This window comes from Procambarus clarkii, chromosome 89 (genome assembly GCF_040958095.1).
Source record: "Procambarus clarkii isolate CNS0578487 chromosome 89, FALCON_Pclarkii_2.0, whole genome shotgun sequence".
In the NCBI taxonomy this organism is placed as follows: domain Eukaryota; kingdom Metazoa; phylum Arthropoda; class Malacostraca; order Decapoda; family Cambaridae; genus Procambarus; species Procambarus clarkii.
This window is the reverse complement of record NC_091238.1, coordinates 15,592,506-15,615,882: the sequence shown is the minus strand read 5'-3', so window position 1 is coordinate 15,615,882 and position 23,377 is coordinate 15,592,506. Positions and strand designations below refer to the sequence as shown.

The following is a 23,377-nucleotide window of genomic DNA, read 5'->3' as shown; positions in this document are numbered from 1 at the left end:
ATAGTATGTATGTATGTAATATGTATGTAGTAAATAGGTAGCTGGGAGTCAGCTGTTCTGGGCGGCATGCTATGAATGTGTACTGCACCTATTTGTGTTTGCGGGGGTTGAACTCTGGCTCTTTGGTCCCGCCTCTCAACCGTCAATCAACTGATGTACAGATTCCTGAGCCTACTGGGCTCTAATTATAAGTGTGTGTGTGTGTGTGTGTGTGTGTGTGTGTGTGTGTGTGTGTGTGTGTGTGTGTGTGTGTGTGTGTGTGTGTGTGTGTGTGCCACCCCACCCATAGGGGGCCGGTGGCTGAGCAGACAGCACACTGGACGCGTGATCCTGTGGTCCCGGGTTCGATCCCGGGCGCCGGCGAGAAACAATGGGCAGAGTTTCTTTCACCCTAATGCCCTTGTTACCTAGCAGTAAATAGGTATCTGGGAGTTAGTCAGCTGTCATGGGCTGCTTCCTGGGAGGTGGGGGTGTGTGGTGGGGAGAAGAAAAAATAGGAGTTAGTAACAGTTGATTGACAGTTGAGAGGCGGGCCGAAAGAGCAGAGCTCAACCCCCGCAAGCACAACTAGGTGAATACATATTATGGCCGTGGATGCTTAGTAAAAAAAACTCGTCATTATAATTAGGTATATATTTAAAAATAAAGAGTGACAGAGTGAATGCCAAACGCGAACACAAACAGAGCTCTGGAACACAAGGATGGAGCCAGCTGATAGCGGTATATACCTTACAGGGGAAAAATAAATGATCCAATTTTTCTGACGTCATAACACTCCGCCTGATGCATCATGGGAGATGAACGTTGGAGAGATGAGGAAGGGAGAGGAAGAGTAGCAGGCATGGAGAGGAGGGGAAGCGGAGAAGAGATGGTAAGAGGACAGAAGATTAAGAAGAGAACATACAAGATGACTTGGAATACTGAGGAAATTGCCCCTCAAGTGGCTACTAGAGCTTAACTCGAGCAAATGTAAAGTAATGAAGCTTCATAACAGTAGATAAATAATCGTTCTCAGAGTGCCTAATAGGTTCTGACATGTTCGCTAAACTCACGCAATGCCATTTGAAGAAAAATATCAAGTTGTTTTTATTATATTTAACACTTAATTTACAGTTGTGTAGATTACCCATACACTAGTTACCAATACACTAAGGGAAGCTGAGCATCTAACACGAATTAGTCTTCCTCCCCCTAGTGTGTGGTGTGTCAAGATGCAAACTAGTGCCACACAAGGCACAAGGGGCCAGTGGTGCCTGGGACGTGTGTTTGTGTGTGTGTGTGTGTGTGTGTGTGTGTGTGTGTGTGTGTGTGTGTGTGTGTGTGTGTGTGTGTGTGTGTGTCCTTAGGTCGAAGGAAACACCTCCACTAATTTCCATACGACGATACGGGTCATTAGGAAGACATTAGCACACCCAGGGCGCCTAACAGCTGGGTGGACAGCGCTTCGGATTCACAGTCCTGAGGTTCCGCGTTCGATCCCCGGTGGAGGCGGAGACAAATGGGCAAAATATTTCTTTCACCCTGATGCCCCTGGTACCTAGCAGTAAATAGGTACCCGGGAGTTAAACAACTGCTACGGGCTGCTTCCTGGGTGTTGTAACAAAAAGGAGGCCTGGTCGAGGACCGGGCCGCGGGGACGCTAAGCCCCGAAATCATCTCAAGATAACCCCTCTTACTCCCTGTGGTGGACCACTGCCACGGTTCAGGAAGGAACAGGTGTTGAACACGTCACGGCTTCAAAACAGTTCGAGCGACTAATATTTTCCGCGAGAATTTTCCAGCTTTCATCACCCTCAGGCTTCTGCCGCGGGCGTTAATTCATCAGGACCAACTATGTTGTGACTGCTGGCAGAGCCAGAGACGTTAGTGGTGGTGATGCGTGCACGCAGAAATACTCGCCAAGCCTCTCCTCACTCAACCACACTCACTACAACCTTCCCACACTCAATCCCACCCACTCACCCCACCACCATCCCACACACACACACACACATACCACGCAGCTGTGAAAATTAGTCACTCAGACTAAGAGCTAGAACACGAAGACAGACTATAAGAGCTGGGACACGAAGACAGGCTAAGAGCTGGGACACGAAGACAGACTAAGAGCTGGGACATGAGGACAGCGTACAGTTCCCAACCACTTGGCCCATCGAAGATCGAACGCCGACCTTGCAAGAAGCGAGGCCGTCGCTGACACGGCCAATTCAAGTGACATGGGTCAATACTGAAATTAAATATCTCCGATATTGATTAAATATCAGGATTACGCGCATGATAGATTACACACATGCCTATACGAGTACACACATGACTATAAGAGTACACACATGACTATATGAGTACACACATGCCTATACGAGTACACACATGACTATAAGAGTACACACATGCCTATTACAGTACACACATGACTATACGAGTACACACATGCCTATTACAGTACACACATGACTATACGAGTACACACATGACTATACGAGTACACACATGACTATACGAGTACACACATGACTATACGAGTACACACATGACTATAAGAGTACACACATGACTATAAGAGTACACACATGCCTATACGAGTACACACATGCCTATACGAGTACACACATGACTATACGAGTACACACATGACTATAAGAGTACACACATGACTATAAGAGTACACACATGCCTATACGAGTACACACATGCCTATACGAGTACACACATCCCTATTACAGTACACACATGCCTATTACAGTACACACATGCCTATACGAGTACACACATGCCTATTACAGTATACACATGCCTATTACAGTACACACATGCCTATACGAGTACACACATGTCTATTACAGTACACACATGACTATTACAGTACACACATGCCTATTACAGTACACACATGCCTATACGAGTACACACATGCCTATTACAGTACACACATGCCTATTACAGTACACACATGCCTATTACAGTACACACATGCCTATTACAGTACACACATGCCTATTCGAGTACACACATGCCTATTACAGTACACACATGCCTATACGAGTACACACATGCCTATTACAGTACACACATGCCTATACGAGTACACACATGTCTATTACAGTACACACATGCCTATTACAGTACACACATGCCTATTACAGTACACACATGCCTATTACAGTACACACATGCCTATACGAGTACACACATGCCTATTACAGTACACACATGCCTATACGAGTACACACATGCCTATTACAGTACACACATGACTATACGAGTACTAAGGCTGTACTAAAATAAGTACTAAGTAATAAAAAATTATATACTAAGAGTACTAAAACTGGAAGATAGAAGAGTTAGAGGGGGGACATGATTACCACATACAAGATTCTCAAAGGAATTGATACGGTAGATAAAGACAGACTATTTATCTCAAGGGGCACACGCACTAAGGGACTCAGGTGGAAATTGAGTCCCCAAATGAGCCATAGAGACATTAATCTTTTTTTTTTTTTAGTGCCAGAGTAGTTGACAAATGGAATGCATTAGGCAGTGATGTGGTGGAGGCTGACTCCATACACAGCTTCAAGTGTAGATATGATAAAAGCCTAATAGGCTTAGGAACCTGTACACTAGTCGATTGACAGTTGAGAGGCGGGACCAAAAAGCCAGAGCTCAACCCCCGCAACCACAACTAGGTGAGTACATACATGACTGAGAGTACACCTATTTTGGGAAGAGTACATAGAGGGTGGTAATGGCATTTATATATATATATATATATATATATATATATATATATATATATATATATATATATATATATGTGTGTGTGTGTGTGTGTGTGTGTGTGTGTGTGTGTGTGTGTGTGTGTGTGTGTGTGTGTGTGTGTGTGTGTGTTTGTCGGTAGCAACTAAAATCTCTCTCTCTCTGCTTCCACTACTCTCTTCCTCCTCTCTCTCTCTCTCTCTCTCTCTCTCTCTCCTTCTCTTACTCACTCTCCCTCCTCCAGTTCTCCCACTCCATTTTCTCCCGTTCCAACTGGCTATTAAGAATCTCTTTTCATCTTGAGTCGTTACATTGATGACAGCAGCCAATGGATATTACCTGATAATTGGTTCTACCCCACATTCACTATCCACACCCACACTCACCACCCACACCCACACTCACCACCCACACCCACACTCACCACCCACACCCACACTCACCACCCACACCCACACTCACCACCCACACCCACAGTCACTATCCACACCCACACTCACCACCCACACCCACACTCACCACCCACACCCACACTCACCACCCACACCCACCACCCACACCCACACTCACCAGCAGAGAGCTACCAACTTCCCATTCTCTACATTCCTGACTCATCCTAACTCATTAAATTTACTCAGTTGTAGACCCGTATAGGATCCCCCCCCTATCAGATGAGGGGGGTCACTCACCCCCTCCCTGACCCAAGAGAGGGGGGTCACTCACCCCCTCCCTGACCCAAGTGAGGGGGGTCACTCACCCCCTCCCTGACCCAAGTGAGGGGGGTCACTCACCCCCTCCCTGACCCAAGAGAGGGGGGTCACTCTCCCCCTCCCTGACCCAAGTGAGGGGGGTCACTCTCCCCGTCCCTGACCCAAGTGAGGGGGGTCACTCTCCCCGTCCCTGACCCAAGAGAGGGGGGTCACTCTCCCCCTCCCTGACCCAAGTGAGGGGGGTCACTCTCCCCCTCCCTGACCGGAAGGTGACCAAACTAGTAGACACCAAATACAACTCAGCCAACAAGACAGACTAAAGGGTGGCCAAACATTAATCTATAATGAACAAAATCAAATCAAATCAGTGAGCGGCGGAGGGTTTAGGGACGAGGAAGTCTATAATTAACATAAGATAATTAGACAAGTAAAATAAACACGATCTTAGTGATATTTACCTCGATGGTAAGCTCAAGAAATAATATATTTACGAGCACATGTAAATTGAAACCTGTTGACCAGACCACACACTAGAAGGTGAAGGGACGACGACGTTTCGGTCCGTCCTGGACCATTCTCAAGTCGATGAGAATGGTCGACTTGAGAATGGTCCAGGACGGACCGAAACGTCGTCGTCCCTTCACCTTCTAGTGTGTGGTCTGGTCAACATACTTTAGCCACGTTATTGTGACTCATCGCCTGCAAATTGAAACCTGAATTCCTGTTTAAAGTGTTGGTTGGGTTATTTCACTATATTACTTTACCTCAAGTTACACACACACAAAAATAAGTATATTCAATCATTCTGATCAATTTAGAAGTTTGTAATGTAAAATATATCTTATGTAAAATGAAGCATTTTGTGTTTGTACTCACCCAATTGTGCTTGCGGGGGTCGAGCTCTTGCTCTTTGGTCCCGCCTCTTTATGCAAGTTGAGAGGTGTCATTCTGTCTGTATGTCATACACGTATTAATGTATATACTATGTATGATACACAGTTCAAGGGCACGTATGTGGAAACCTCACACGATAGAAGCACGAATACGAAAGCCAACCTCACGCACAAACACGCCCAACACAGACACACACACACACACACACACACACACACACACACACACACACACACACACACACACACACACACACACACAGCCAGCCAGGACGATCCCACAAGGGATAAATTAAATCCAAATGTAAATTATGCAAATTCCTGCAGTTACTTATAATTACGTGAACCTGTGACCACGCACAAGTCTGCTCAATGACCGCGCCTTCGTCAAGGAAGCTTCAGGGTTATTACGGTTGGCTAATTGGAATTCGGTGAATTGCACTCTACCTGCGCCCACAGGTAACTTATATTTGGATACCTCATGCATCTTACCTGTTTAACTGGCCGCGCTTCTTACAGGGTCAGAGTTCGATCCTCGATTGGTTGGGCGCTGTATCCCAGCTCCTTCCCGTCATATCCCAGCTCTCTGTCCTCATATCCCAGGTCCTTGTCTTCATATCTCGCCTTCATCTTGAGGCTATCTTGAGATGATTTCGGGGCTTAGTGTCCCCGCGGCCCGGTCCTCGACCAGGCCTCCTTTTTGTTATACATCCCCAGGAAGCAACCCGTAGCAGCTGTCTAACTCCCAGGTACCTATTTACTGCTAGGTAACAGAGTCATCAGGGTGAAAGAAACTTTTTGTCCATTTGTCTCCGCCTCCACCGGGGATCGAACCTCAGGAACCTCAAGACTACGAATCCGAAGCGCTGTCCACTCAGCTGTCAGGCGCCCTTCTCCTCAAATTCTAGCTCCTTATACTTATACTTATTGTCCTTATACACCAGTTACCAGTCCTCACCTCCGGTACTTGTCCTCATATCCCAGCTATGTGTCCTCATATCCCAACTATGTGTCCTCATATCCCAACTATGTGTCCTCATATCCCAGTTATGTGTCCTCATATCCCAGTTATGTGTCCTCATATCCCAGTTATGTGTCCTCATATCCCAGTTATGTGTCCTCATATCCCAGCTATATGTCCTCATATCCCAGCTATGTGTCCTCATATCCCAACTACGTGTCCTCATATCCCAGCTGTGTCCTCATATCCCAACTACGTGTCGTAATATCCCAGGTACTTGTCCTCATATCCACCTCTCTGCCTCGTGTCTCAGGTATTTGTCCTCATAACCCTCCCAAGAGCAGTTGCCATTTAGGGTTTGAGCTTACCTTGAGGTTACCTTGAGGTGCTTCCGGGGCTTAGCGTCCCTGCGGCCCGGTCGTCGACCAGGCCTCCTGGTTGCCGGACTGATCAACCAGGCTGTTGGACGCGGCTGCTCGCAGCCTGACGTATGTAGCTTCCTCATAATTATCCCACATTCCCCGTGCCTGAGCGCCTTTTACTTATACCAAGCGGGCCTTGAGCTCTGACTGTCCCACTCAACTGTTATTGAAGGTAATATGCATGTAATATGCATGGGCGGTGCTTAAGTATTTATGACGTATTTACTCCCCGAGTCATACTCCAGTCGTGCGGCCCACTATTTTACCCCCTCGAGTCCCACTTCAGCTGTGGTACTGACTGACCCAGCTGTGCACTATGGTGGGCCGTCTTGGACCACACTGACCCAGCTGTGAGTCACTGGAGGAAACGGTGGAGGATATCATTACTAAGGATAACACACGTTATCATCGCCTTTAGATATATTACCAACACCTTTGTCCTAATTTGTGGAGTCGTTCAGGCCAGTCATTAGTCCGCGTCCACGTGTACGCGGTTGAGAGGCGGGACCAAAGAGCCAGAGCTCAACCTCCGCAAGTACAATCCTAAGTACACTTAGGAATGACACTAATTCTGACAAGATTCTTACCACAATATTGTCCAGGGAAACTGGCATTACTTCCCAAGGTAAACAGGCCATCAACCAGTCGCTCAACCACTTGGACTGGTTGGTAGAGACACGGAGTCGCTTCTTGCAGGTCGGCGTTCAGTACCCGATTGTCCAAGTGATTGGGCACCATTCCTTTCCCCCCGTCCCATTTCAAATTTTAATCCTCATATCCCTTCTAAGTGTTATGTAGTCGTAATGGCTTAGCACTTTCTCCTGACACCTTACCTTACGAAACCAGTACATCTTTTCTCAATCACGGCGGCTTTGTTTATGTTTATTAAACAGTTTGAGAGCTCTGAAGCACTACGAGGTTATATATAATAATAACCTTTGACTGCAAAGTTCGTAGCTCGTAAAGTGTTCAATAAGTGTAAACAAAGCCTGCATAATTAAAGATGCAGAGGTTTCGCAAGTGGTTGCGTAAAGGCTTAATGAATCCTGGGCCACGACTACCCGTCACTGAGAACCAATTACGAAAATGTAATCACGAGGGGAAAACCTCCGACGTTATATTATATACAAAAAACCACTTTGAGGTCGCGAGGCGGGAAACAATTCCACTAATGAATAACAAATTGCCACTCTGAGGGAACATTTATAACTGGAGCTACAACTGCTCCAGCTTCCTGTACTCCGACACAAGCTTGCTGTACTCCGACACAAGCTTGCTGTACTCCGACACAAGCTTGCTGTACTCCGACACAAGCTTGCTGTACTCCGACACAAGCTTGCTGTACTCCGACACAAGCTTCATGTACTCCGACACAGGCTTCCTGTACTCCGACACAAGCTTCCTGTACTCCGACACAAGCTTCCTGTACTCCGACACAAGCTTCCTGTACTCCGACACAAGCTTCCTGTACTCCGACACAAGCTTCCTGTACTCCGACACAAGCTTCCTGTACTCCGACACAGGCTTCCTGTACTCCGACACAAGCTTCCTGTACTCCGACACAGGCTTCCTGTACTCCGACACAAGCTTCCTGTACTCCGACACAGGCTTCCTGTACTCCGACACAAGCTTCATGTACTCCGACACAAGCTTCCTGTACTCCGACACAAGCTTACTGTACTCCGACACAAGCTTGCTGTACTCCGACACAAGCTTGCTGTACTCCGACACAAGCTTCCTGTACTCCGACACAAGCTTCCTGTACTCCGACACAAGCTTCCTGTATTCCGACACAAGCTTTCTGTACTCCGACACAGGCTTCCTGTACTCCGACACAAGCTTCCTGTACTCCGACACAAGCTTCCTGTACTCCGACACAAGCTTCCTGTATTCCGACACAAGCTTTCTGTACTCCGACACAAGCTTCATGTACTCCGACACAAGCTTCCTGTACTCCGACACAAGCTTCCTGTATTCCGACACAAGCTTTCTGTACTCCGACACAGGCTTCCTGTACTCCGACACAAGCCTCCTGTACTCCGACACAAGCTTCCTGTACTCCGACACAGGCTTCCTGTACTCAGACAGACGCCTCCTGTACTCAGACACACGCTTCTGTACTCCGACACAAGCTTCCTGTACTCCGACACAAGCTTCTTGTACTCCGACACAAGCTTCCTGTACTCCGACACAAGCTTGCTGTACTCCGACACAAGCTTCCTGTACTCCGACACAAGCTTCCTGTACTCCGACACAAGCTTGCTGTACTCCGACACAAGCTTGCTGTACTCCGACACAAGCTTCCTGTACTCCGACACAAGCTTCCTGTACTCCGACGCAAGCTTCCTGTACTCCGACACAAGCTTGCTGTACTCCGACACAAGCTTGCTGTACTCCGACACAAGCTTGCTGTACTCCGACACAAGCTTGCTGTACTCCGACACAAGCTTCCTGTACTCCGACACAGAACATATTGTAATGAATATCTCACTCCATTATGGCATTAAATTGCAGAGTAATTAATATATTAATTTGGGACAAATAAGAAACTGGTCAAAATTATTCCCATTAATGTAATGGACTCTTGAGTTGGGAGGGAATATGTTGCATCACCCATGTCTTGCATTGCAACACAACATGGAAGAGTCGAGTATGCTAAGTGGACATTCAAGTATGCCAAGTGGACATTCAAGTATGCCAAGTGGACATTCAAGTATGCCAAGTGGACATTCAAGTATACCAAGTGGACAGTCAAGTATGCCACGCGGACAGTCGAGTATGCCACGTGGACAGTCGAATCACGTGTGAGTTAAACTTTTGAATCTTCATCTCCAACCGTCACTTCAACGGTCAACGGGACGTTATCCACCACAAGCATAAAAGAATATATTTGGGGAAGAAATTTAATTTCGAGACGAGATATGAGGCGGCCCACACGTCTCGGGCCGTAACCGGACCGCTTGCTCTCTTGTTATGCGTTTCAGAAGGCGGCTGTAACCGGAGCGATTGGGCTCCTGATTGGTATTCCAAGAGACGCCTGTAATGGGACCAATTGGGCTGTTGAAGTATATTCCAAGAGGCGGGTGTAAGTGGACCACTTAGTTACCTGATTGATATTCCAGGAGGCGGCTGAAGCTTGGCAACTTGGGCTCCTGATTGGCATTTTCAGATGGTGACTCCAAGTGGACCACTTCGCCTTCTGACTGGTATTCCAGGACGTGACTGTAAGTGGGAAAACGCGGCCTCGTGTCTGGTATTCAGATCAACATACAGCTTTCCTGTACCACTAACCAGGCTGGTACAGTAGCCTCCCCACCCCACAGATATGGCTGTACAGTGTACGTACACACACACACACAATGCGGATCGACATATTTCACAACAGCATACACGGATATACCTATCAATGTAAATGCAATAAACATGTAAACTAATACTTGTAAAGTCAACGGTTCGAAACTACAGGAAAAAATAAATGACCATTTCGACCCAGTCTGAGGGGTCTTCTTCAACAATTAGGTCCTGGACCTCTTGGATAATGGCTTGTTTGGTGGTCGTTAGGTCCAGCAGAGTAGGTAGTTAGGTGATTGTTGGGTTCAGGTCTTTACTGCACTTGTCATAATAATGGGATCAGGTCCCCATATATATATATATATATATATATATATATATATATATATATATATATATATATATATATATATATATATATATATATATATATAATATTTATATTATTTGGCGCTTCAGAGCCTCAGAATGACTTTCTAAACAGTGATGAATGTTTTAAGATTTCAGGAAGCAAGTTAATGCCGTTGCAACAAGAACATTGCAATCATTTATTAACAGTAACATGTGTGCGTGTCCCTAGGAGTCAATCGATATGTATATATAAACTCACATGTGTATGTATGTGTGTGTACGTATGGGTGTATGATAAGTGCGGTTTGAAGTATCGTCAATTACCTCGTAGTTTTGTGCCTGCCGTATGTATATTTTATCTGGTATGTATACATCTATGTATGTTTCTTGGTGTTTCGTTTTATGTGTTTCACCAGTTTGATTCCTTCCTTCCAAGTGGTTGGGCACCATTCCTTCCCCCCCCCCCCCCGTCCCATCCCAAATCCTTATCCTGACCCCTTCCAAGTGCTATATAGTCGTAATGGCTTGGCGCTTACCCCCTGATTATTCCCCCCCCCCCCCAACATTCCACATAGCCTAACAGCTACAGGTTCAAACATCTCATGCAAACAGGTTTAGACGAAATAAAACAAATACCACAAAAACACGTTTCATTATTAATGGCAATTTTCAGAGTACAGAGTTTGTTTGGTCTTGCACGTGTTGCTCTTGAAACTTCAACACAGAATAAAAGTTTGTTGCAGGGTCTAAACAGCGTCTTGCACGCCACAAACTTTTAATTACGTAAATTTGCAACATACCACCTCACGGCACATGGCAAACAGCTGATGTAATACACCTGAATACTTCCAATTCATGAACAAATCCAATTCATTCCAATATTAACTCACTATTGTTTTTTCTTTATTCACAAGGGAAGCAGATGAGTTACACTATTAGTAAGACCTATTTTTAGGGACAGGGGCAGGGGCGAGGAAGAGAAGGGATTAAGGGAGGAAGATGAGTGGGGGATTGGGGAGGGGAAGGAGTGGGGGAGGGAGAACGAGAGGGGGAGGGGGAAGTGGGGGGGGGGGGGGGGGGAATGCTCAAACGCTTTCACAAGCTGAACAAAAAATGTTGTTTATGAGGTGTTCCACTGAGAACCCGATGACTCTTCCTGAAGCTCTGGTCTGAACCCCACAACGTGAGAGCTCTCAAAACTGCTGATTCCGCTCTCTTCACCACCACACCTGGCGAGACAGGTGTGTGCTTCCCTGCTAAACACCTGACAAGACAGGTGTGAACACTCAAGAAGCGCCCCAATTTCATCAGATTCCATCGACCTGGAATACCTTCGGTTCGACTAATTAATTCAACACCTTAAAAACCATTGTTTTTCGTACGTGGGAACAAATACTACTAGTAACCCATCTACAAGTAACCCATCTACAAGTAACCCATCTACAAGTAACCCATCTACTAGTAACTCATCTACTCGTAACCCATCTACTCGTAACCCATCTACTAGTAACCCATCTACTAGTAACCAATCTACTAGTAACCCATCTACTAGTAACCAATCTACTAGTGCAGCTATTAATACCTACTATGCTGTTATACCATCCCGCCATCTTACCATTTATATATACTACTAACGATGGTAGAGTTATTAAACATTAACGATGAATATAATGTGTTATTACCAATTTATTAATGACACGTATACCTGTAGTATAACATCATGTGTTCCTGAAAGAGAACATTGTGTGAACAGGAACAACAACTGAAGAACACTATATGGACAAATAGAGCAGTAACGGAAGAAGATTGAGAACAAAAACAGCAGTAATGGGAGAACATTCTTAGCAAGAACAGCAATAACGATAGAACATTCTGAACAAGAACAATAATAATTAACATTATTATTAGTAGTAGTATTATTACCATCCTTATCAACATCATGATATACAATATTACTTATAGGAAGCTACGAGTCCACCCGCAGGAGAATCAGTCCCATAAGTGACTCAAGAATCTTCATATTGATTCCCAAGTACTGATTCACAATGAATTATTTGGTGTGAGAGCGTCGTGTCGAGCAGCGTGGGAGAAGCCTGGTGGTTCCGTGGCTCTGGTGTGGTACTACACGCGTCAACCCGCGTTCGATAACCTTTATAGGCATATATACATGGTTGATTGTCTCAGTTCTTGTCTATAGGTATGTCTGGCCATGGTTCAAGGCTCTCCGCTTGCGGGGGAGCAAGAGCTTGTGCAATCTTGCATGGTAGTTTGTAATTGTATAACGAGTGTTATAGAGGCCGGAGGTTCGGGGTCGTGTCCCCTGGGAGTAGACTTCAAGAAGTATCGCCTCCCAATGGCCAACATATGCTGATATTGTGGTTTTGTTTTCCATAGAGTTTTCAGCTTTTTCAGTTTAATTAAACCTAGATTCTCCCATGCATGTCAAGACTATATTGTTTCAAACATTCAGGTCTGGTAGGAGATTAATTACTGACTCCCAATGGCCTGAAAGCACCAGTATAAAAAGCTATGATTTGTTCAGATTCGAAACCTGTTTATAGGCAGCACCAAACGTCGACCAGACTGTGCGACACAGTGGTTGCCAGGATCAGGTTGGGTTACCGTTACCTGTGGCAGGTGGCTGCAGGTGACGGATCTCCCAATCCTGAGCACTCCAGGTGCAAACTCTGTGAGCAGGAGCTGCGGCATGATCTCCCATACTACATCACCGAATGTCCACTTATCAGACCATTCAGACCAGTGGGCATGAAGTACCTGCCGCTTTGCAATTACTTTATTCACTCTGGTGTTCTTGAAGATATCCTCATAGTGCACCCAGAGTCTGCCAGTGCAGACTACTGAACACATGCCTCTGCATGACTAACCATCCTGTGTGATGGGAACTTTTAACATCACGTAGGCAGTTCTTGACACACACTGTACTCCCCTTCATACAGTCTAGGGCAGCTGCACAAATACAGATGTACCTAATCGTGTTTATAATAAAAAACAAAAACAAAAAAATTTGTTTTTCAATAGGGCATATTTTGAGGGGGAAAGAAGTGGAAGAGAGGAAAAGGGAAGAGGAGAAAGAGGGAGGAGGGGAGGTGGAGAGGGGAAAGGGTGGGAAAGAAGAGACCAGAGGAAGGGAGACTATAGGGGGAAGAGGGAATAAGTGGACCAGGCAGGAAGAAAATGGAGAGTGGGAAAGGAGGGTGACCGAGGTACTCCGTCTAATAAACAGGGTCGAGTTAGGCTCCTGGCCCCGCCTTCCGAACGTTCTTACATTAACACAGTGACTCATTTCTCACGCCTTTATCATATTTACATTTAAAACTTTGAATCAAATTAGCTTCAAGAACTTCTACGTCTAACCTGTTCTACTTATTGACGGTTCTGATACTGGAAACGTTCTTACTGACGTCCCTGCGACGCATTTGCGTCTCTAGTCTCCATTCATGACCCCTCGTTCTGCGCGCGCGCGCGTGTGTGTGTGTGTGTGTGTGTGTGAAATTAAATATAGATAACCCACACACACAAAAGCTATACATCTCTGGATAAAATTATCCCGGTTACCCCCCCCCCCCTCCCGTTTCTGGGGGAAAATAATATGAGGAACCAATAATTCAGGGGAAGAAAGCCAGGATCTGTCAACAGCTTGAGCCTCGCCAAGACAGTTGTCCGATATATTGAGGAAAGTGCTCTCTCAGCAAACAACTAAACCAACACTCCCATGTGAAGGAGTCCCACTCACCCGCCCACACACACACACACACACACACACACACACACACACACACCAATGCTGGGACCAATTCTATTTCTTGTATATGTTAACGACATGTTTACAGGCGTAGAGTCCTACATGTCGATGTTTGCGGATGATGCAAAGTTGATGAGAAGAGTTGTGACAGATGAGGATTGCAGGATCCTCCAAGAGGACCTGAACAGATTGCAGAGATGGTCAGAGAAATGGCTACTAGAATTCAACACGAGCAAATGTAAAGTTATGGAAATGGGACTAGGAGATAGGAGACCAAAGGGACAGTACACAATGAAGGGGAACAGCCTACCTGTAACGACGCGTGAAAGAGACCTGGGGGTGGACGTAACACCTAATCTATCTCCTGAGGCACATATTAATAGGATAACGACAGCAGCGTACTCTACACTGGCAAAAGTTAGAACATCATTCAGAAACCTAAGTAAGGAGGCATTTAGGGCGCTTTACACTGCCTACGTAAGGCCAGTCTTAGAGTATGCCGCCTCATCATGGAGTCCCCATCTGAAGAAGCATATAATGAAACTGGAAAAGGTTCAGAGGTTTGCAACGAGACTCGTCCCAGAGCTACGAGGGATGGGGTATGAAGAGCGCCTGAGGGAACTGTGCCTTACGACACTAGAAAGAAGAAGGGAGAGGGGGGACATGATAGGAACGTATAAGATACTCAGAGGAATTGACAGAGTGGACATAGACGAAATGTTCACACGGAATAGTAACAGAACGAGAGGACATGGATGGAAGCTTGAAACTCAGATGAGTCACAGAGATGTAAGGAAGTTTTCTTTTAGCGTGAGAGTAGTGGGGAAATGGAATGCACTTCAGGAACAGGTTGTGGAAGCAAATACTATTCATAATTTTAAAACCAGGTATGATAGGGAAATGGGACAGGAGTCATTGCTGTAAACAACCGATGCTCGAAAGGCGGGATCCAAGAGTCAATGCTCGATCCTGCAAGCACATATAGGTGAGTACATATAGGTGAGTACACACACACACACATACACACATACACACATACACACATACACACATACACACACACACACACACACACATACAGGCCTTGGGCCTGGTAGCCTTGTGGATTGCGCACAGGACTCGTAATTCTGTGGCGCGGGTTCGATTCCCGCACCAGGCAGAAACAAATGGGAAAAGTTTCTTTCACCCTGAATGCCCCTGTTACCTAGCAGTAAATAGGTACCTGGGAGTTAGTCAGCTGTCACGGGCTGCTTCCTGAGGTGTGTGTGTGTGTGCGTGTGTGTGTGTGTGTGTGGAGAAAAGAAAAAAGTAGTTAGTAAACAGTTTATTAACAATTGAGAGGCGGGCCGAAAGAGCAAAGCTCAACCCCCGCAAACACAACTAGGTGAATACACACACACTCCCACTCCCACACACACTCCCACACACACACACACACTCTCCCACGCACCAACACACACACACACTCTCCCACTCCCACTCCCACACACACACACTCTCCCACGCACCAACACACACACACACACTCTCCCACTCCCACACACACACACACACACTCTCCCACGCACCAACACACACACACCCCAAACCGACCCCCCCCCCCTCTCCAACCCCCACCTTAAACCAGCCTCCACCCGTCGATTAAATATAAATAAGTAAATCATGAGGAACATTTAGCCATGAGTTGGCGAGCGAGGTGAGACCGCCAGTGAGGAGTGAGAGGGGGGGGGAGGAGGAGGAAGGAGAGTGAAGAAAGAGTGATGGAAGGAGATAGTGAGATTCACAATAAACTACCTTCAGAAACACACTAACCAGGTAACATTAGCGACACCTGCAAGGTCGGCCAGCGTGAGGCCTGCTCTAATGTGCCACTAAGACCGCTGCACCTGTATTAGGTGAAGGGAATGCTTGAGGTGAGAGACGGAGGGTGGTGAGAGGCCAGACATCAGAGCGCGGACACAGGCTCAAGAGTCACAAAAATACTCGTGCAAGGGACCCTTACATCACACACCACAACAGGCTCTTGACAACGTACACCACAACAAACTACACTTGTAAGTGAGCAAGGAAACAAACTCTATACATGAGTTTACTTAGGGATTAGAACGAGTAGATAACAATAATAATAATAATAATAATAATAATAATAATAATAATAATAATAATAATATTTATAACAAAATTATAGTGAATGTTACATTTGACTGATTTAACATGGACATGTTTTGTATACTAATCTCTGTATTATAAAAAAGAGGCGAGGCCCAGGAGCTGGGACCGAACCTGAAGGGTTCAGTCAATAATGCACAGTTAGGTAAGTTGACTCCCAGAAAGGGGGGGCCTCTCTGGAGATCACATCACCGAGAAGTTCGCTCCAGGAAAATCATCCCAACAGAAAAAATCTGTATTTAACGAGAAAGAAACATGTATTTTGTCATGTCCAGGAAGACCGTGAGTAGTTTATAGCGCCAGGCGGGTATATGTGGATATGAAAGGCTCGAAAATGAGGGAGTTGAGAGAGAGAGAGAGAGAGAGAGAGAGAGAGAGAGAGAGAGAGAGAGAGAGAGAGAGAGAGAGAGAGAGAGAGAGAGAGAGAGAGAGAGAGAGAGAGAGAGAGAAAGGGAGAGAAAATGATAAGAGTACGCGAGAGATAGTGTGATGAAAGAGAGGATGTATTTATATGTATGAGAAAGAATGTCTGCCTGTCTGTCCATGGACTGAGGCCAGATGTTTGCGGTTAGCCTCACCCAACTTTGCAGGGAGAACACTGGCTGGTCGGGGTCGTCATAGTTCAAGAGGGAACAGAGAGGCGGGGTCACATTCCGACCCCAATTACGATTTTTGGCACTGCATGCTGGCTACACTTAGCTAAATAATTTGAAAACAAAAATCTCAAAATTTAATTTTTCTTATAGTAATATACATCACGAGTCACGGATCTTGGGGAAAATCAAAGAATTTTTATGCTATTCATATTTTGGCCGTAGTAGCATAAAACAGACGATCCTCCAACAGCTTCAAAGGCTTTCTCAAGCCTCACTCCTTTCTAGCAAACGAATAACTACAATATTTTATTAATATTTGATGCTGCTAGCTCCTCCCACCAACAAGGAGTGGAGAGGAGCTCCAATATCTCCTCCCTCTCTTACCAGTACTACGTACCTTCACCTTCCATCCTAACATGCTAGATGAATCTTAGGAAGCTGGCTAAAGAAAATTAGCGAGCTTGGAAATTAGTGTAATTTGCCATTTTCTGCAAAGGGTTAACATGGAGCTCCACCACAATCACCCTGTGTACTGCCCGAAACACAAATTAGTTACCCTGCAAAATTCGTGAGGCTACCCCCTAGCGTCTGGCCGCTTACTTTGAACACTCTCTCTTACAGGTGTGTACCCGGTGCCCAACCACTTGGACGGTAGAGCGACGGCCTCGCTTCATGCAGGTCGGCGTTCAATCCCCGACCGTCCAAGTAGTTGGGCACCATTCCTTCCCCCGTCCCATCCCAAATCCTTATCCTGATCCCCTTCCCAGTACTATATAGTCGTGATGGCTTGGCGCTTTCCACCTGATAGTTCTCTTCCCTTCTTACAGGTGTGTGTGTGTGTGTGTGTGTGTGTGTGTGTGTGTGTGTGTGTGTGTGTGTGTGTGTGTGTGTGTGTGTTTGTGTGTTTGTGTGTGTGTGTGTGTGTGTGTACTCACCTATTTGTGCTTGCGGGGGTTGAGCTCTGAAACTCTTTGGTCCCGCCTCTCAACTGTCAATCAACTGGTGTACAGATTCCTGAGCCTACTGGGCTCTATCTGCGCGCGCGCGCGCGTGTGTGTGTGTGTGTGTGTGTGTGTGTGTGTGTGTGTGTGTGTGTGTGTGTGTGTGTGTGTGTGTGTGTGTGTGTGTGTGTGTGTGTGTGTGTGTGAAAGTTCAGACTTTGAATGCTTCTGACGCCCTTCGAGAAGATACAACTGATAGCATCCTGAGCAGAGACTACGACACACAGCAACGGCGACAATGTCGTCGGCAGCCTTGGGTCGTCGTGCGGAGCTCCGGCAGACACCTGCACGTGGAAGGTGGCGATCACCGTACTATCATCTCCAGACCTCGGGATCGTCATCTTAAAGTTATGACGCCCAGCATCTTTAGATCCAAATACAACCCGTGTTACTCTGGCTTCACATCTTGTGTATTGTACCTGGACACCTTGTTCATTGTACCTGGACACCTTGTTCATTGTACCTGGACACCTTGTTCATTGTACCTGGACACCTTGTTCATTGTACCTGGACACCTTGTTCATTGTACCTGGACACCTTGTTCATTGTACCTGGACACCTTGTTCATTGTACCTGGACACCTTGTTCATTGTACCTGGACACCTTGTTCATTGTACCTGGACACCTTGTTCATTGTACCTGGACACTTTGTTCATTGTACCTGGACACCTTGTTCATTGTACCTGGACACCTTGTTCACTGTACCTGGACACCTTGTTCATTGTACCTGGACTTGTTCATTGTACCTGGACACCTTGTTCATTGTACCTGGACACCTTGTTCACTGTACCTGGACACCTTGTTCATTGTACCTGGACTTGTTCACTGTACCTGGACACCTTGTTCACTGTACCTGGACACCTTGTTCACTGAACCTGGACACCTTGTTCATTGTACCTGGACTTGTTCACTGTACCTGGACACCTTGTTCACTGTACCTGGACACCTTGTTCACTGTACCTGGACACCTTGTTCATTGTACCTGGACTTGTTCATTGTACCTGGACACCTTGTTCATTGTACCTGGACTTGTTCATTGTACCTGGACACCTTGTTCATTGTACCTGGACACCTTGTTCACTGTACCTGGACACCTTATTCACTGTACCTGGACACCGTGTTCACTGTACCTGGACACCGTGTTCACTGTACCTGGACACTTGTACCACTCACAAGGGTAGTGAAGGTAGTAACGATGTTGTATAATATTTAGCAGCACTTATGATGCAGGTTGTGACGTCACAGCAAGCAGCCAGACACTACGTCAATCGCCAGCTGTTCAATCGCCAGCTGTTCAATCGCCAGCTGTTCAATCGCCAGTTGTTCAGTCATCAACAGTTCAATCGTCAACTGTTTAATGAACTGTGCGATTCTCAACTGTGCAATCATCAGTTGTTCAATCGTCCTCAGTTCAAACGTCAACTGTTCAATCGCCGGCTGTTCAATACGTGTTAAGGAATGTGTAGTATTGGAGTATTATATGTTTATGTCTTGTATTAGCAAGAATGTGCACTATGAGAACTTATTGTAGTGCTTGTGTAGGTGTTCTTGCCCCTGCAGGCTCGCGCACACACACAACTGTGTGTGTGTGCGTGTGCGTGTGTGTGTGTGTGTGTGTGTGTGTGTGTGTGTGTGTGTGTGTGTGTGTGTGTGTGTGTGTGTGTGTGTGTGTGTGTGTGAACTGAGTGTGAGTGAACTGAGAGAAATGAGTCACGAGGAAAGGCTAAGGGAGCTGAACCTCACATCCCTGGAAAACAGAAGAGTAAGGGGAGACATGATAACCACCTACAAAATTCTCAGGGGAATTGACAGGGTGGACAAAGACAAACTCTTCAGCACGGGTGGGACACGAACAAGGGGACACAGGTGAAAACGTAGTACCCAGATGAGCCACAGAGACGTTAGAGAGATTTTTTTCAGTATCAGGGTAGTTAACAAATGGAATGCATTAAATAGTGATGTGGTGGAGGCTGACTCCATACACAGTTTCAAATGTAGATATGATAGAGCCCAATAGGCTCAGGAACCTGTACACCAGTTGATTGATAGTTGAGAGGCGGGACCAAAGAGTTTCAGAGCTCAATCCCCGCAAACACAACTAGGTGAGTACACACACGGGGGCCGGCCGGCCGAGCGGACAGCACGCTGGACTTGTAATCCTGTGGTCCCGGGTTTGATCCCGGGCGCCGGCGAGAAACATTGGGCAGAGTTTCTTTCACCCTATGCCCCTGTTACCTAGCAGTAAATAGGTACCTAGGAGTTAGTCAGCTGTCACGGGCTGCTTCCTGGTGTGTGTGTGTGATGTGAAAAAAGTAGTAGTAGTTAGAAACAGTTGATTGACAGTTGAGCGGCGGGACCAAAGAGCCAAAGCTCAACCCCCGCAAGCACAACTAGGTGAGTACACACACACACACACACACACGCACACACACGCACACACACACACACACACACACACACACACACACACACACACACACACACACACACACACACACAGCTTAAGTTGTTAACAGCGAGACATGGAAACAATATTAAAGTAAACTTTATTTGAAGCAACGTTGTGTCAGGAGGTGGGGGACAGGTCAGGGTGGTGGAGGTGGGGGACAGGTCAGGGTGGTGAAGGTGGGGGACAGGTCAGGGTGGTGAAGGTGGGGGACAGGTCAGGGTGGTGAAGGTGGGGGACAGGTCAGGGTGGTGAATGTGGGGGACAGGTCAGGGTGGTGAAGGTGGGGGACAGGTCAGGGTGGTGAAGGTGGGGGACAGGTCAGGGTGGTGAAGGTGGGGGACAGGTCAGGGTGGTGAAGGTGGGGGACAGGTCAGGGTGGTGAATGTGGGGGACAGGTCAGGGTGGTGAAGGTGGGGGACAGGTCAGGGTGGTGAAGGTGGGGGACAGGTCAGGGTGGTGAAGGTGGTTATTATTGTGAATGTTGAATTCTAGCAGCTGTTATGTGTATTTCACCTACAATGGCTCGAATGAATGAATTAGTGATGTTAAGTGTCTGTCTGTGATATTTACTGTCAATCGTATCGAGTGAAAGAACTGGTCCTGTACATTCTGGTCATATATTCGGCATACATTCATGCTCTACATACATACATTCATACATACATTCATGCTCTACATACATTCTGGTCCTGTACCTGTATCCACAATGTTACTAGTCTTGCTCTCTTCACTCCATCGTCTATTGGCTACTTACAATTCACAAATAAATCTCTACTATATGAATGACATAATATGAATGGGCTCGCGGGTGAACATAAATAGAAGCTGCCTCCATTCTGCACTTTCTTACCCTCTTGGTGGCACTTACCGTCAAAAAGCCGCTGAAAGTTACAAATCTTTACAACCCTGAGAAAAAAAAATTCTAGTCTCACGTTTCGTCTCGGCGTGTTATCACAGGCTGAGATAAAGAACATATAGTCTTGGATAGCTACATTGACTCTCCGAACTTTGAACTTTAGTGTAATACTAAACTTCTCATAAAGATCGCATAAAGAATATGATATCTGATCTCCTGATCAGAGCGCCTAGGAGAGGGAGGAGCCATCAGGTCATATTTCTACACTGCGTGATACGAACAACGTCCTTAGGTTCAGTATTTTGCTTCGTGTTGTCAGGTATTTGCAATGGCAAAGCCTCGCCACATCAACACAGGCCAAACACCGACCTATAGAGCTGTTCCTCCTGAATGTTCCCAAGTTATCCCGGTGGTGGAGTGATGAGGAATGTACACTGGGATGACATTCCACTGAGTTAAGAATGATGCTGGGAAAACGGTCGTTAAGTTATTACATCGGGTAATTAGCAAGGGAAGCGCATAGTTGAGACTCTAATTGAGACTACATTGTTATGCTGAGTGGTGGGACCATCTCTGCTACTGCTCTGGGAGGGTGTAGCAGAGATGGGGAGGTGGGGGGACATGCATGGGGAATTCTATGTCACCTTTGGGGATGATTGGTATTCACCTAACCCCCATAATATTTCTGGATGTAGAGGTAACACCATAATATTGGTGGAGGTTTAGGTAACCCCATAACACCGGTTGACTTAGAGGTAACCCCATAACACCGGTTGACTTAGAGGTAACCCCATAACACCGGCTGAGGTAGAGGTAACCCCATAACACCGGTTGACTTAGAGGTAACCCATAACACCGGTTGACTTAGAGGTAACCCCATAACACCGGTTGACTTAGAGGTAACCCCATAACACCGGTTGACTTAGAGGTAACCCATAACACCGGTTGAGGTAGAGGTAACCCCATAACACCGCCTGAGGTAGAGGTAACCCCATAACACCGGTTGACTTAGAGGTAACCCATAACACCGGTTGACTTAGAGGTAACCCATAACACCGGTTGACTTAGAGGTAACCCATAACACCGGTTGACTTAGAGGTAACCCATAACACCGGTTGAGGTAGAGGTAACCCATAACACCGGTTGAGGTAGAGGTAACCGGAGCAAGGAAGGGGGTGGTGGTACTCACTGGTTAACGTCGTCTGAGGTCTTGGTGATGACGCCGCGACCCTTGGGCTTGCCAGTAAACCCCATCATGTGCATGAGGTTGTTGGCCGCAGCTGAGCCTCCTCCCGCGTACATCTTGCCGGGTCTTCATTAGACAATCCACCGACAACGAGAGAACGAGGTGGCCTCTGCCTCCTCTGCTTGTTAGTGATGCCCTCCTGGGCACGCTGGTAATCCTCCCTCCCCACCGGGGGATTCCTCTGCCCCCCAGCACCCCCCTTTGGGGATTACGGAAGGGGCTGATGCTTCAGGAGCTGCGGTGTTCCACCTTCGGGGTATAGTGTAGAGTTGGTGCCTGTCACGGCACTGTGCCTGGCTGGCGCCAGGCTGGTGCCAACCAGCGCCTAACCAGTGCCCGGCTGGTGCCTACCCTGTGCCTGGCCGGTGCCTGAGGGCAGTGTGCCCCGGCCGGGCACCGCTCACGCCTGGCGCGGCTTCACGGCCTCAGCGGCCACCTGCTCTCCGGGTGGACTCATGTTGTGATGGATGGCGGGAGCCGCAGGCTGCGGCACTTGCGGCTGCATGTCACCACACACACACACACACACACACGTCACCACACACGTCACCACAGCGCCTCCTAGTTAGGGCCTGACGCGCCTCAGCTAGTACCCAGCACTAATGCCTCACTACACTACCCACGAGGCAACTAAGGAGAGAGACAGAGAGAGAGAGAGAGAGAACGCTTGAGAGTAACACCAAACCTCAACTAAAAACTGTGATGTGTGCTGCGAGCACTCAGGCACTTGTCAGACTGCCGCCCAGACCCGGGCAGAGCTCCCAGCTGCTGCTGCTGCTGCTGCTGCTGCCGCTGCTGCTGCCACACGGGCGTAACCGGTCGATACCCGCCCCCTGACGGGTACTCTCACCTGCACCGCCCATATACGCCCCGCCCACCATCTTCACACCTGGCCGTAATGGTGGTGACAGATGTG

The 23,377-nt window shown here is 47.0% G+C and overlaps 1 protein-coding gene across 1 annotated transcript; it reads right to left on the bottom strand.

Moving 5' to 3' along the window:
- Positions 1-7,954: 7,954 nt before the first annotated feature.
- LOC138359205 (WD repeat-containing protein 87-like) lies at positions 7,955-22,517 on the bottom strand. Its single transcript, XM_069318197.1, has 3 exons — positions 22,405-22,517; positions 8,882-9,190; positions 7,955-8,834 (listed from the first exon to the last, which is right to left on the bottom strand). Exons 1-3 carry the CDS (start codon positions 22,515-22,517, stop codon positions 7,955-7,957), a joined length of 1,302 nt encoding a protein of 433 aa, XP_069174298.1.
- Positions 22,518-23,377: the final 860 nt, after the last annotated feature.